Source organism: Hippocampus comes, unplaced genomic scaffold, assembly GCF_001891065.2.
Source record: "Hippocampus comes isolate QL1 unplaced genomic scaffold, H_comes_QL1_v1.1 scaffold129, whole genome shotgun sequence".
In the NCBI taxonomy this organism is placed as follows: Eukaryota; Metazoa; Chordata; class Actinopteri; order Syngnathiformes; family Syngnathidae; genus Hippocampus; species Hippocampus comes.
This window is the reverse complement of record NW_017805992.1, coordinates 659,472-671,693: the sequence shown is the minus strand read 5'-3', so window position 1 is coordinate 671,693 and position 12,222 is coordinate 659,472. Positions and strand designations below refer to the sequence as shown.

The 12,222-nt window shown below is 40.6% G+C and overlaps 1 protein-coding gene across 1 annotated transcript; it reads left to right on the top strand.

The window, feature by feature from the left end:
• Positions 1-1,217: 1,217 nt before the first annotated feature.
• Positions 1,218-9,658, top strand: adad1 (adenosine deaminase domain containing 1 (testis-specific)). Its single transcript, XM_019892194.1, has 12 exons — positions 1,218-1,477; positions 2,012-2,121; positions 2,226-2,348; positions 2,461-2,631; positions 3,132-3,203; positions 3,316-3,441; positions 3,861-4,158; positions 4,231-4,306; positions 5,711-5,867; positions 5,935-6,169; positions 8,647-8,779; positions 9,119-9,658. The coding sequence occupies exons 2-12, from the start codon at positions 2,013-2,015 to the stop codon at positions 9,230-9,232; spliced, it is 1,614 nt and encodes a 537-aa protein (XP_019747753.1). The 5' UTR covers positions 1,218-1,477; position 2,012; the 3' UTR covers positions 9,233-9,658.
• Positions 9,659-12,222: the final 2,564 nt, after the last annotated feature.

Sequence of the window (12,222 nt, the reverse complement as noted above, 5' to 3'; positions counted from 1 at the left end):
GGGGGACCCCCTGATCTGGTTGCCAGCCAATGGCAGGGCACACATCGACGAACAACCATTCATACACACACTCACACCTAGGGACAATTTAGAGCAGGGTGTCAAACATACGGCCCGTGGGCCGGAACCTGCCTCAGATGAGGTTCAATCAGGCCCGCAGAATAATTTATAAGTGAAAAAAATGCATGAAAGACACGGAATTAATATTTTTAATAAGGTGAAAATCATGGATTATCCGCTAGGGGCACACTGTTTTCTCTTTAGTTTTCAAAGTGTAGGCAGGGATTACATTTACATTTTACATGCACATGTGTAAATGGTTTAAAAATTCCTTTCTTTATAAATCTCGTTTAATCTTAAAATACATTACTATATTTTTCAATACCGATTACTTGTTAAAGTTTTGTGCCTTTGGACAATCAGTGGGATCAGTTGCAATGCATATATGTGAATGATAAAAGTAAATTGCACATTTGTCGAAGGAAATCTAAGGTGTTTCATGACATGTTTTGTAACATTTTCCTAATGTTCTTGTCCTTCACTATACCAAAAGCAAAAGAAACACATGATATTTTGGTTAATTATAGCAGAATGTGGTATAATTTAAATGGTCCGGCCCACTTGACATCTACCGAGGCCCAAAATGTGAAATGAGTTTGACACCCCTGATTCAGAGTGTTCCATTAACCTGCCATGCGTGTTTTTGGAATGTGGGAGGAAACCAGAGTACCCGTAGAAAACCCACACAAGCATGGAGAGAACCCTGCACCTCTGGACAGTGAGGTCGACATGCTAACCACTGGCCGCATTATTATTTCTCTATTTTTCTTTTATTTCTGATAATGACAGTCAAATCGGCTGGGACGTCGCCCGGGTCAACAAGATCCAAGCCAGGTTTTGGGGAACCAGGATGGACTACGGGAAGATGAGCAAATCATTGATCATGGATATATCTTTATATCTATGTCTAGATATAGAAATATATCCATATGCCATATGTAGACAGCAGCTGTCTGATTGTAATTGCACTGTGATTTTTTTATGTGTGTTATTTTATGCTCTTTTATACATTCTTTTAGATTTACTTTGACATATACTGTGTTCTTTTATAAAAAGAACGATGCTTGACCTTCTTTCCTCAAACCCTTTGTTGTTCAAGACTTCATCTTGTAAACATGTATTTTATCATGGAATATATTAAAATACTGTGATGTACTTCGACATATTCACATCTGCTGTTCATAATTATAAATATTTATGCTACCTATTGTTAGGAAGTGCACATGCATGACCTACTGGTAGCGCTGACGGAATTGAGTTTCCCTCCATCATTAAGATTGCCGACCCCTGATTTGGAGCGAAGCAACAAGCTGTGTAGTCTTACTCGAGTCGGTTTGTGACCTGCCATACTTTACTCCTGGAAAGGGAAGGACCCGTCTGGGAAATAACGCACATTTAAAAATTGTTTTAGACACAGGTAACAAGATTGAAATGTGTATAGTACTGTAACGTTTCACGACTGAACCCTCGCTAGTGTAATCGATAACGAAAATGCCATTCGTCATCAATTCGTCCGTGTGGCGTTTTATTTCAAACGGACCTAATGGAGGGTATGACTGATAAACTAAAAGAACATTGTTCAGTAAGCTCCGAGGTAAGTCATGAAACGTTTATTTATTGTGCGATGTTGGATAGAATCGTCTCAACGGCTAAGTCATGCTAACGGTGATTGCTAATCAATTAGCTCCGTCATATTCACGCTACCCTGGGATTAAAACTACTCCGGTACTTTTGTGATACAAAAGTATTACAGCCCACCATAAACATAACTATCTGTTACGTGCGTTAACTGCTCCTAAAAGTATAAAAACATGTAAAGGCTAGCAAAGAGTACTTAAATACATCTGCAATTCACAAACATTACGTTTAATTGTTAATTGTCACGTGTGAAACAAGTTTGGCTAAATGTCTGGTTCTTTGGGGTTTGTGCTTGTTATTGTATATTTTTCAGAATGTTTGCTGCTGGACAGCCATTTCCCGGTCCACAAGGAGAAGGTCAAGGAGCCACCTTCTCCCACAAGGCCAAATCAAGCAAACCAAATGCTCAATTCTGTAAAGACGGTAAATTAAATCCTGGAGAGCGCCACAAAATGTCTAGGTTTATCCTAAAATTAGTATTTCAAAAACTTTGTGTGACCTTCGTTCCTTTTACCAAACACCCTAAGGCGTTGGGGCAAAAGAGCTTATTGCCAGGTACCGAAGCGGTCAGACCCACGCTGTGTCTTTGCTGCATCAACTAGCCCAGACTTTGCAGTTCCGCCTGGAAATCAAGGAGACAGTGACGACCGGTAAAATAGACTGTAGGATTTTTTTTGTCATACAGCCCAACCGTGTCACTTGAAAGTATGGAAAAATGTGTTACTTGTGACTCAAGCTTTGTTATCCATTCTGCCTCCTCAGCCAACGTGAATGGATTTTTTTTTGCCTTTTGCGTGCTGGTTGATGGTGTCAAGTACAAGACCGGCATGGGGACGACAAAGAAGGTGGCTCGTCTGAAAGCGGCTGAATTGGCTCTTCAGGACCTGCTGCCCAGATTGGAGAAAGAGAAGGCTGACCTCCCCAAAGTGTCAGGTCAGGCCAGTCGGAAAAAAAAAAGTGTGTGTGTGTGTGTGTGTGTATATATATATATATATAAATTTCTTTAAATTTGTTTTTTACATTTTTTGAAACTTTTATTTTGATTAAGAGATTAATTACATGTGCAAATATTCGATATTCCAAGGAGGGCACAGGAGCAGGGTGTGAGTTGACTTGGGTCAGACACAGTTAAGATGCCATCAAAAAGAAAAAAAAGATTTTAAACAAGTTAGAAGAGAAAACTTAACAGGTATTTTACGTGGCAAAATGTAACCAAAACTAGTAAAATATTTAGTTATTGAGACCAATTATTTTCTTGCATATATGACCATGAATATATGCACATTATGTCTTAAATTGCTTGGTGTCTGGGGCCCTGTGGGCCCTGCTCCCCCGGCTTATACTGGGGGGCTTTGCCCCCCAGACCCCTCCTTAACTTTCCTCGGATTTTCACTTCCTCATTTCACAGCCATATCTATTTCTTTTTTCTTCAGCTTTCCCACCATTTCTACCAGCTATTGAGGAGTCCTCCCAATCAGATATCCAAGACGACATGCCCATTTGTGGTATTCCATCCATTTTATGTGCCACTTCACTTTTTTTCTCTGGCATTGATAGTTACATTACATTTTGTTCGATACACAAGTTCCTCACACTTTGATTGATGTTACTGGACAGAGAGGAAGACTCCCACTAACCTCCAGATACCAAATGCCATCAAGGATCAACTCACCAAGTTGATGAACAGCCAACCGCAGTTCTCCACCTGCGCCGCTACCGTCGCGGCATTCGTCATTCAGACTTGTGAGTGCATTCTGTGGCTGTGGGTGTTGACATACCAAACTATTATGTAGATACGATTGAAGTTGAAGACTGTGCTGTTTAGGTCTACATGTCAGGCAGGTTTAATCATAATTGTTTTAGCAGAGTCTAATTAACCCAAAATTACTGACTCGGTGAGCAAACTATATTGGTATAAAGGGCGAAAAACTCATCCTCCAACCTCAGCCCTATTGAAAGCCTGAGGAGCATCCTTAAGAGGAAGCTCCGTCTAAAGAGCTGTTATTTGTTCAAATGAATGACACACATGGCGATGAATTGGGGGATGGTTTCTATTACAGTTGAGGCCACTATTTGAAGCTATTACAATACTCACGTATGCAAATACGTTCGTGATAGTATACTGGAATTTCTTCAAAGCTTTTTTAATTTTCTGTCTGTAGCCAGTGGCTGTGAGGTGGTAGCCATTGGCACTGGCAACTACAGCGTCACTGACACCATGTCAATAAATGGACGTGTTGTGCACGACTCGCATGCGGTGGTCACTGCAAGGAGATCCCTTATGAGATTCTTCTACCAGCACCTGCTGATGTTCTTCAGCAAAACGACACACCTGGTCGAGAAGTCCATCTTCCAGCACAACGAGAACAACAGCAACCTCCTCAGCCTGAAGACTGGCATCGCGTTCCACCTCTACGTCAACCAAGTTCCTTCAGGCGCTGCTCAGATGCCCTCCAAAATGTCAGTAGTCACTGAATAATTGTGGTTGTGAATAGAAATGAATACACGTGTTGTACTTTGATTTATTTGCAGGTCTCTGAACCCTGGCTCCATATCTACATGGCAGATGAGCAATGAGATGGGACTGCACGTTTCAGTGGAGGGCAAGGTCTTGTTCTGTTCCTCTGTGGAAATTAATATACAGTAATTCCTTGTTTATTGCGGGGGTTACGTTCCAAAAAGAACCCGTGATAAGTGAAATCCGTGAAGTAGGATTTATTAAAAAAAAAAAAAAAAAAGCAAAAAATGTGAGAGGGAAGAAACATACAGCACATTTGACAATAAAGTTGTACTTGGTACTTGATAGCTTTATTTTTTACAGTTATTATACAATACTGAACTATGTATACAATGCAGAGGCGATTGCTCTCAGACTGCAAGGGAAGCTCAGCTTCCCCTAAAATGTCAAAAAGTAAGTGATCAAATATATGTGTGTACGTACAATTGTGTGGACATGTCATTGACTAAATATGCGCTACAACACGCTCAACTTTTGTTCCGAATCAGCTTCTTATTACTGGTTACGACACGACACTCTTCTCATTCACTCCCGCAGCTTCACTGTGCTTTAAGCTGTGTGGACGCTGAGCTTAGAGAGTGCAATTTAGGTTGCCCCAATGCATGGAAATGAGACGAGTCATTGGATAAATGCTGGCTTTGTCCCGCCCATTGGACGCTCAGCGTCTCTGGGAGTCTATGGACAGTGGGCGTGTATCGGCTGGCCCGGACTCTGAGCTTTTTTTTTCTGCATGATGATTGGATGATTTCTCTGAGGCTGAATCTCTTTGATTGACAGCGAAATGAGCCAATCACCGATCTTATGTTGAAGGCATCATTTTCATTTTTTTGAAAAGGAACGGAGAGTAGAATTCACGTATAAATAAACGGACACATTTTATGATGTACAATACAATACATACAATACATACTGATTTATGTAGCGCTTTCACAACAGCGGCAGCTGTAACAAAGCGCTTAACTAAACAGTTAACATTAAGTAAAATAATAAACACAACACAAAACATAAAACACAGACAGTTGTGCAGTCCTAACCACTTTTCCCTCACATGCTTTGTTGTTTGAAGCAGTTTGAGATGAAAGAGGAGAGAATAAAAGTGTCCTTTCGCCAGTGGATCAGAGACTTCATGCTCAAAATGTGCACATGTGCATGCAGGCCGAAATTGAGCTTCCCCTCCTTGACAGACCAGCAACCGCCACTGATACAATGAAACCAAAGACCAAAAATTTGCAAAGGTAAATTTGGCAAGCTGTACAGAGACAAGGTGCGGAGATTGTTCACGTTGGTCAGTCCCTTAGCCAATCAGGATGCAGAACACAATTCACTGTTTAAAAAAAAAGCATTAAAAAAACTGCACTAAAAAAAAAAATCTGTGAAACAGCAAAGCCAGTGAAGGTGAACCGCGTTATAGCGAGGCATTACTGTATTGTAAATTCAGAGATTCAAACATACATGGGCCCTTCCCAAATGGCTACTGACACGCTTCCTTTTCAGGTGTTCTCGGTTTTCTCCACCGCCCTCAAGCACTCCAGCACCAAAGTGTTCAGCGTATCGCCCATGGACAAGATCACTCAGTGGCAAGTGTTGGGCTACCAGGGAGCCTTGCTGAGCCACTTTATCGAACCAGTCTATATCCAGAGCATCCTCATAGGCAAGTGGACACTTCATTTGATTGTTCTACTTATATTATCATCATGACATTTCACGAACCCCTCCAGGTGACTTGGCTGCTGGGGACATCCGCGGTATGGAGATGACGTTGAACCACCGCACGGAAGGCATCACTGCGCAGCTGCCCTTGTTCTACTGCATGATGAGGCCTCACATCAGCACAGTCCCTGCTGTGGCCAGCAGCACTGCTGACAATGGCCTGGTGACCTGTTGTTTCAACTGGAGCGAGGGCGACTGCTCCATCGAGTTGGTGGACGGTCTGACTGGCAGGACTACAGAGGAGTAAGCAGGATATCATCTTTTTTTTAATTTTTGTCTTTGTGGAACAGGGCTGGGCAACTGTTGATCACACTCTGAGTGGGTACTAAATTAATTCACCTCCTCTACCCGCCACCCAAAAAAAAAAAAAGAATCATCAAATTTTCAAAGAAATTTGTTTAGGTGTGATTTTATAAATTTTGCAACTTTCTCCATTCTGAAACAAGAAAGGTTTTCTTATCTTATCTTTTAAATCCCCAACAATTCGTCAGAGAAACACAAAACTTTGAATATGTATTTTCCATGATAAAATGGGGGGAAGTGGTGAGGGGAAAGAAATCCCAGAAAAAGTGCAAAAATCAGAAAAAAATATTCAGGAAAAATATCTGAGAATATGTAAATGTGCGCGTGCCGAACTTGAATATGTTGGAGTCGACTGAAGCTTTAAGTTGTAATATCACACACCACCACTAGATGGCAAAAATGTCCTAGTCATGCTTCCACTTGGTTCTTATACAGTGAAACTCCTCTACAACGAAATCATGTTTGCAGCAAGAAATTTTTCACAACAGGGGGTTTTTCACTGTAGCAAATTTGATCTCAGATGTAAACACACACACACACAAACACACAATCGTATGTGTACACACTCACACAATCGTATGTGTCCTCTTTATTTTTATTCCAATAGTGCATAAGAATGAGCACACACTTATTTGACACTTTGTGGGACTTGCTTTATATATATATATATATTTTTTTTTTGAAAAAATCCGCGATGCACTGAACACGCGATAAACGAACCGCGAAGTAGCGAGGGATCACTGTACTCTTTATTTTTATTCCAATAGTGCATAAGTATGTGCACACACTTATTTGACACTTCACATAGTCAGTGTAGAAAGAAAAAAAAAGAAAGAAATTGTGAAATGTACGATCAGCATTCACTTTCACTTACATCAATTTCTTGGATAATGTATTTTATTTTGCTTCCTCCGTCTTTCATTTTGATCACTTTTACCCTCTCTTCCAGCGTCAGAGTGCTTCTTGTCTTAGCTGCTTGACATCCAAAGGTCCGTTTTGTAGCCATTTTAGCAATGCAACGTTCATGCTGCGTCTGAATCTAACAATAACAAATACTTCCTGGACCCGGTGGCTTTTCTTTCCACCATCTCACTGTCTCTAACTCAACCTCCCCTCGATCGCTACCCAAGACAGCGTTGCTCAGCTGATGTCATACAATGAACTTTTAAAGCCAGCCACGGGACGCTTCGTAGTCCTCGATGGCCATAGTTAGCGCGATGGAATTCGCCTTCTCTCTAATTAGCGCTCCAGTTAGCGTAAGGTTTTTAGCATGATAACAAGTAAAGCATTCCAGGAAACGTTCGTTTATTTGACTGTCCGTCGAGCCACAAGCAATTTACTCTGAGCAGCTAATCGGATGCATTCCACTCTATCTTCCACGGATCTAGCTACAGTATCTACACACATAAATAGTGAAGTCCCTCTTGGCCAATCGGAGGCCAGGATGATGCTCGGTAAGCCAATGGCAGAGCAGCTATGTGTATGTTGCATTCAGGAAACTCGGAGCTGTGTAAACCAGTGTGGCGGTTGCTGTTGCCGTTTCCGAACGAAGCAGTAGAGGTCGCTGTTGGATTAGACTTCGTTGTAGTGAATCTCTTCGCGAGGCAAGAGCAGAGAAAAAGATTTCATATAACGCAACAGGGAGTTTTTTCGTTGTATGGGGGGCAGGAGAGTGGGAATGGTGTTAATGCAAGATTTTTTCACATTAGGGGGTATTTTCGCCCATGTAGGTTTCGTTGTTGAGGAGTTTCACTGTACTGTGTATACTGTCTGTGCCACAAGTACATGCATTGAGGAAAGTATTCTGAAAAGTTAAATGTATTAAGAGCTTGTGTTTTGCATGTATGCACGTATTTTGTCCAGATTTAAAATAGTATTTCTGTCATAGATCTGGTTCGGAAGTGCTTGGTCCTTTGTGAAGTAGTACTGATGCAAAATTGTGACCCTCTCCACCATTTTAGTTGCCCATCCATGTTCTGAAATGAGTGTGCAGACTTCTCTGTTGCCTGAAGACTATCAGATATACTGTCCTGCGTCCATCCATTTCCGATGCTGCTTTTCCTCATTTGGGTCATAGTTGAGCTGGAGCCTATCCCTGTTGACTTTGGGCCATGCTGCACTGGCCAACATTTTCAACCTACAATCTAATATTTGTTCAATGAATTGGAATCATTTATTCCCAACAGTGTACATTATCTTTTCATGTTCATTCATGAAACGTTTCACTTGGGTGCACTGCTTCCAATATGTGATGAACATGCAGCAGAGTGTTTGATGGAAACAATTTTTTTCCAGCTCAGAGGACAACCATCTTCACAAGACAGCTTGTGCTCGACCTGAAAGATTTGCCTCTACAGGGCTTGTGTGCTGCTTTTTTTGCGAATCCGGCTACAGTGGTGTCTTAATATTTTGAATAGGTCTCCCTTCAAGAGTGGATCTGCTCTGGCGAGCCGTCTATGCAAGGCAGCGATGCTGCACCGCTTCAAGTTGGTGGCTAAAGAGGCCAATAGGCAGGACTTGCTTGCCACCACTTCATACAAAGAAGCCAAGGTAACCCTAAACAGCCCTTCTCCTGTTTCATCTATTACATTGTCGGCATGCTTTATTGGCCCTCTTTCTATGATTTTATATTTTTTTAAATGGTACAATGCCATCCATCCATTTCTTGTACGGTGAGCAGAAACCCATCCCAACTGACTTTAAATGAAAATTGTTTTAAAATTAGAACAATTTTCAAAGTGAGCCAGCATCGCTGAACAACCTTGGTGGCAGTTCCACCTTGGTGACTCTGCTGGGTTCTTCCTCACTTCAATATTCACTGTACCTTTCAATTTTTTTTGACTGAAGTAATTATTGTAGCATGACAGCGATTATATTTTGTCAATGAAGACCATGGCAAAGTCATACCAGGAGGCAAAGAATTTGCTGAGGACGTACCTGATGCAGCAAGGCTTCGGTTCCTGGCCAGTCAAGCCCATGGTCAGTGATAACTTCAACATCTAGATTTACAAACATATAGTTTGAATGAAAAGTTGTTTGTTTCTTGTTGTTGAGGTCTTTCTATGGTCAAATATGTTGACGTAAGTACGGAAGAATGTACACAGGAATACATTAGTACCAATTGTTCACAGTTTGTCTAATTGCAAAGTTGCTTCTTTAGGTTGTAAGATCAACACATTCACTTGTTCAAAGTTTCGGTGATGGGGGCTTGGGTTGAATTAGTCTTTCTCCGTTTGTAATGGAAATAGCCTGTATCTTTTTATTTCTTTTTTCAAGTTTTGAATTCTTCACATATGAGTAAGGGTGCTTTCTGTAAGCTGTAAACCATAGGAAAATACAGCATCCAAGCTGAACCGTTTCAGATAGTTTCATGGCATTCCAAAATGTTGCACAATTTGAAAAATAAAAAAAATACCAATTAAAAATATAGATACAAATCAGTTTGTTGGTTTTTTTAACATAGAATTTTGATGCCATATCGCCCACTGCTCGTGGTCCCATGTAGTGAATCTGAGTTCTTGAATTTCAAGCAAGAGGCCTTAAAAATTCATCTTAAATTTGGCTTCCTTCAATAGCACAGAACACTGCCTGTCACTTGACCACTTAAGTCTGCGATTTGGTTTGTTTGTGTTATTGCTCAAGCATGCAGGAAACACATTTCGGTTTCCTGTATGTGATTGTTAGTACGAAACATTATTGACTTTCATCAGACTGGTCCATGGTAAGTTTTTTTTTAGTTTTGTTTTGTTTTTTCGCTGCCTGCAAGACAAAATATGACACTGCATGCCAGGATCAAGGTGCTTCCTTGTATGTAGAGCTCTAATTTTACTTTCTGAATATTTTATACCAATTTCCTACAGGTGCTCCATCAATATGTTACGTGTACAGTATATATTTAGGATTGATGATATCTCATTTTAAGTTGTGCTTTTGATGAAGTCTTCAAAACCACACTGTTTGTTTTATTAGTTCGTAAAAAAATGTACACTGGACAAAAAAGATGTCTCAGAACTACTTTTATTCATTTTTTTTCCATTAATTTTCGGTGCGTCTGAAATTCTCATTAAAATTATTTTGTTGGAAATTTTGAATGTTTGAAGGGCACTTCCAGTTCCCATGTGTCTTAAAAAAGTTTCTGGTGGAGGCCTCGATGCAAACAAGGTTGTGCTCATTTGTGTTCTCATGAGACTAGGCGCAGCATTTCATCACCAAGGTGCCAATTTACACGAGTGGATTCGCGGGCGGATTTGTCCGTGTGGTGCATGTTGTGGAAACATCACCAAACAAGAAACTTATTTTAGCACTTATGCCAGTGAGCAGAAGCTAACATTGATAATGCTGTTAGCTATAATCTATGCTAACTCCGCAGCTCGACTTGCCTTTTATCTTTGATGTGATAGTGTTTATGTATAGACCTGCCATCGCTTGAAAATAGTGCATCTTATGCCATCTGAGCTGCCAAGTCATGGCGGGTGTTACAACAGTGCCGTCAAATGCTTCCGTCTTGTCCGAGATGTGAGCTGTCATTTGATAGTTTTTGCAGTTGAACAGTTAGGGAAGAACCCCCCACCACCACAAAAAAAAAAAAAAAAAAAAAAGAGGCTTCAAGCTGTTTATCGCCATTCTTAGTTTAAGTTAACTCATACTAAACATAAAACAAAGACAATTTACACATTGGGTGTATAAACTACTGTATAGCTTTGACTGAGTAAAGTCCATTTTGTTAACATAATGTTAGCAAACAACGGGCTAACAAATAGCATCAGTGTCCTCGTGTAACTCTTCAAGCAACAGATATTTGAAAAAAATGGTGGAATAACACATGTAGACAAATAATATAACATTAGTCAGATGTTTATTCTTTAGCCTCTGTGAAGAACGACTAATTCTATACGTGTTACATAGCCCCCCCCCCCGCATTAGAGGGAACAAAACAATCTCCATCAAATTGTAGCCCAAAAATCTGGCCTTTCAATTCTTTGCAATAATATTTTTTAAAGAACAATATTGTCAGGTAATTTCACCTATTTATTTATTTAGAGTATTTATTTTAGTGGGGTAGGCTGGAGTAGGACTCCTAACATGTTCATGCATTTCAATGTGGAAAGATGATTTGAGATGCAAGTGTTTTGCATTACCGGCATGGTCATGAAATTGATAAAACGCACACCCATTTTCACAAATTGGTGGCTCAGAACAGACGGTTGTTTAATTTCAGGAAGAAAATTACTTGTACACAACACTGTTAAAAAGTCAATTTTGCATAACATGCCTCCCTTAGGATTGCTGGGCCCTCTACCCTCTACTAATTTCAGTTCAGCATTGAACTGCGTTGATGCCGTCTGAGATCTTCAAGTTCAAGCCGCAATTTCACGAGTGTTAGGTTTGAATATTTGGCCTGCATAAACCCCCTGCAGTCACTGTGGTGGAGGGGTGCTACTCACAGGTTTGCAGACAAACAGGATGCGCATTAATTTTTTATTTATTTTTTGTGGTTACACAATGTAAACACATGAAAGCTTTGGCCTCAGAATTTGCAGCACTTACACCAAGACGCCATGCAGAAGGATTGATGTCATATTCTTGTTATAATCTGTGACTTTTTCCTTCCCTGTGCAAATCATTCCTTGTAAATGTCATTTAGGAGATCAGAAGTCTGTCGTCATAGAGACTTGTAGGCCTACATAAGGTGACCGTGGGAATGTACCGAATCCCACAATGACTTGACATTAATGTCGCTATGACTGCACTTTCCATCTTGGTTCAGGTGGGCAGCCTGACGAGTGGATCTACTCTTTATGGCGACAGCGTTCCTCCTCCTACAGGAGCGACACGTCAGTACTTTCTCCCACATTGATTTCTTAGACACTTGTGTGTGTGTGTGTGTGTGTGTGTGTGTGTGTGTGTGTGTGTAGAAGGAACAGTCGTCTTTACATCTCTCTTTGATTTCAAATTCTTTCAAATCCTCATTCCAATAATTTCAACACAACTTC

Excerpts from the sequence above, each read along its gene's own strand:
- adad1 (XM_019892194.1), top strand. The coding sequence starts at position 2,013 with ATGTTTGCTGCTGGACAGCCATTTCCCGGTCCACAAGGAGAAGGTCAA. Across the intron at positions 2,122-2,225 it reads TGCTCAATTCTGTAAAGACG|GCGTTGGGGCAAAAGAGCTT; the intron begins GTAAATTAAATC and ends AAACACCCTAAG. Across the intron at positions 3,442-3,860 it reads GGCATTCGTCATTCAGACTT|CCAGTGGCTGTGAGGTGGTA; the intron begins GTGAGTGCATTC and ends TTCTGTCTGTAG.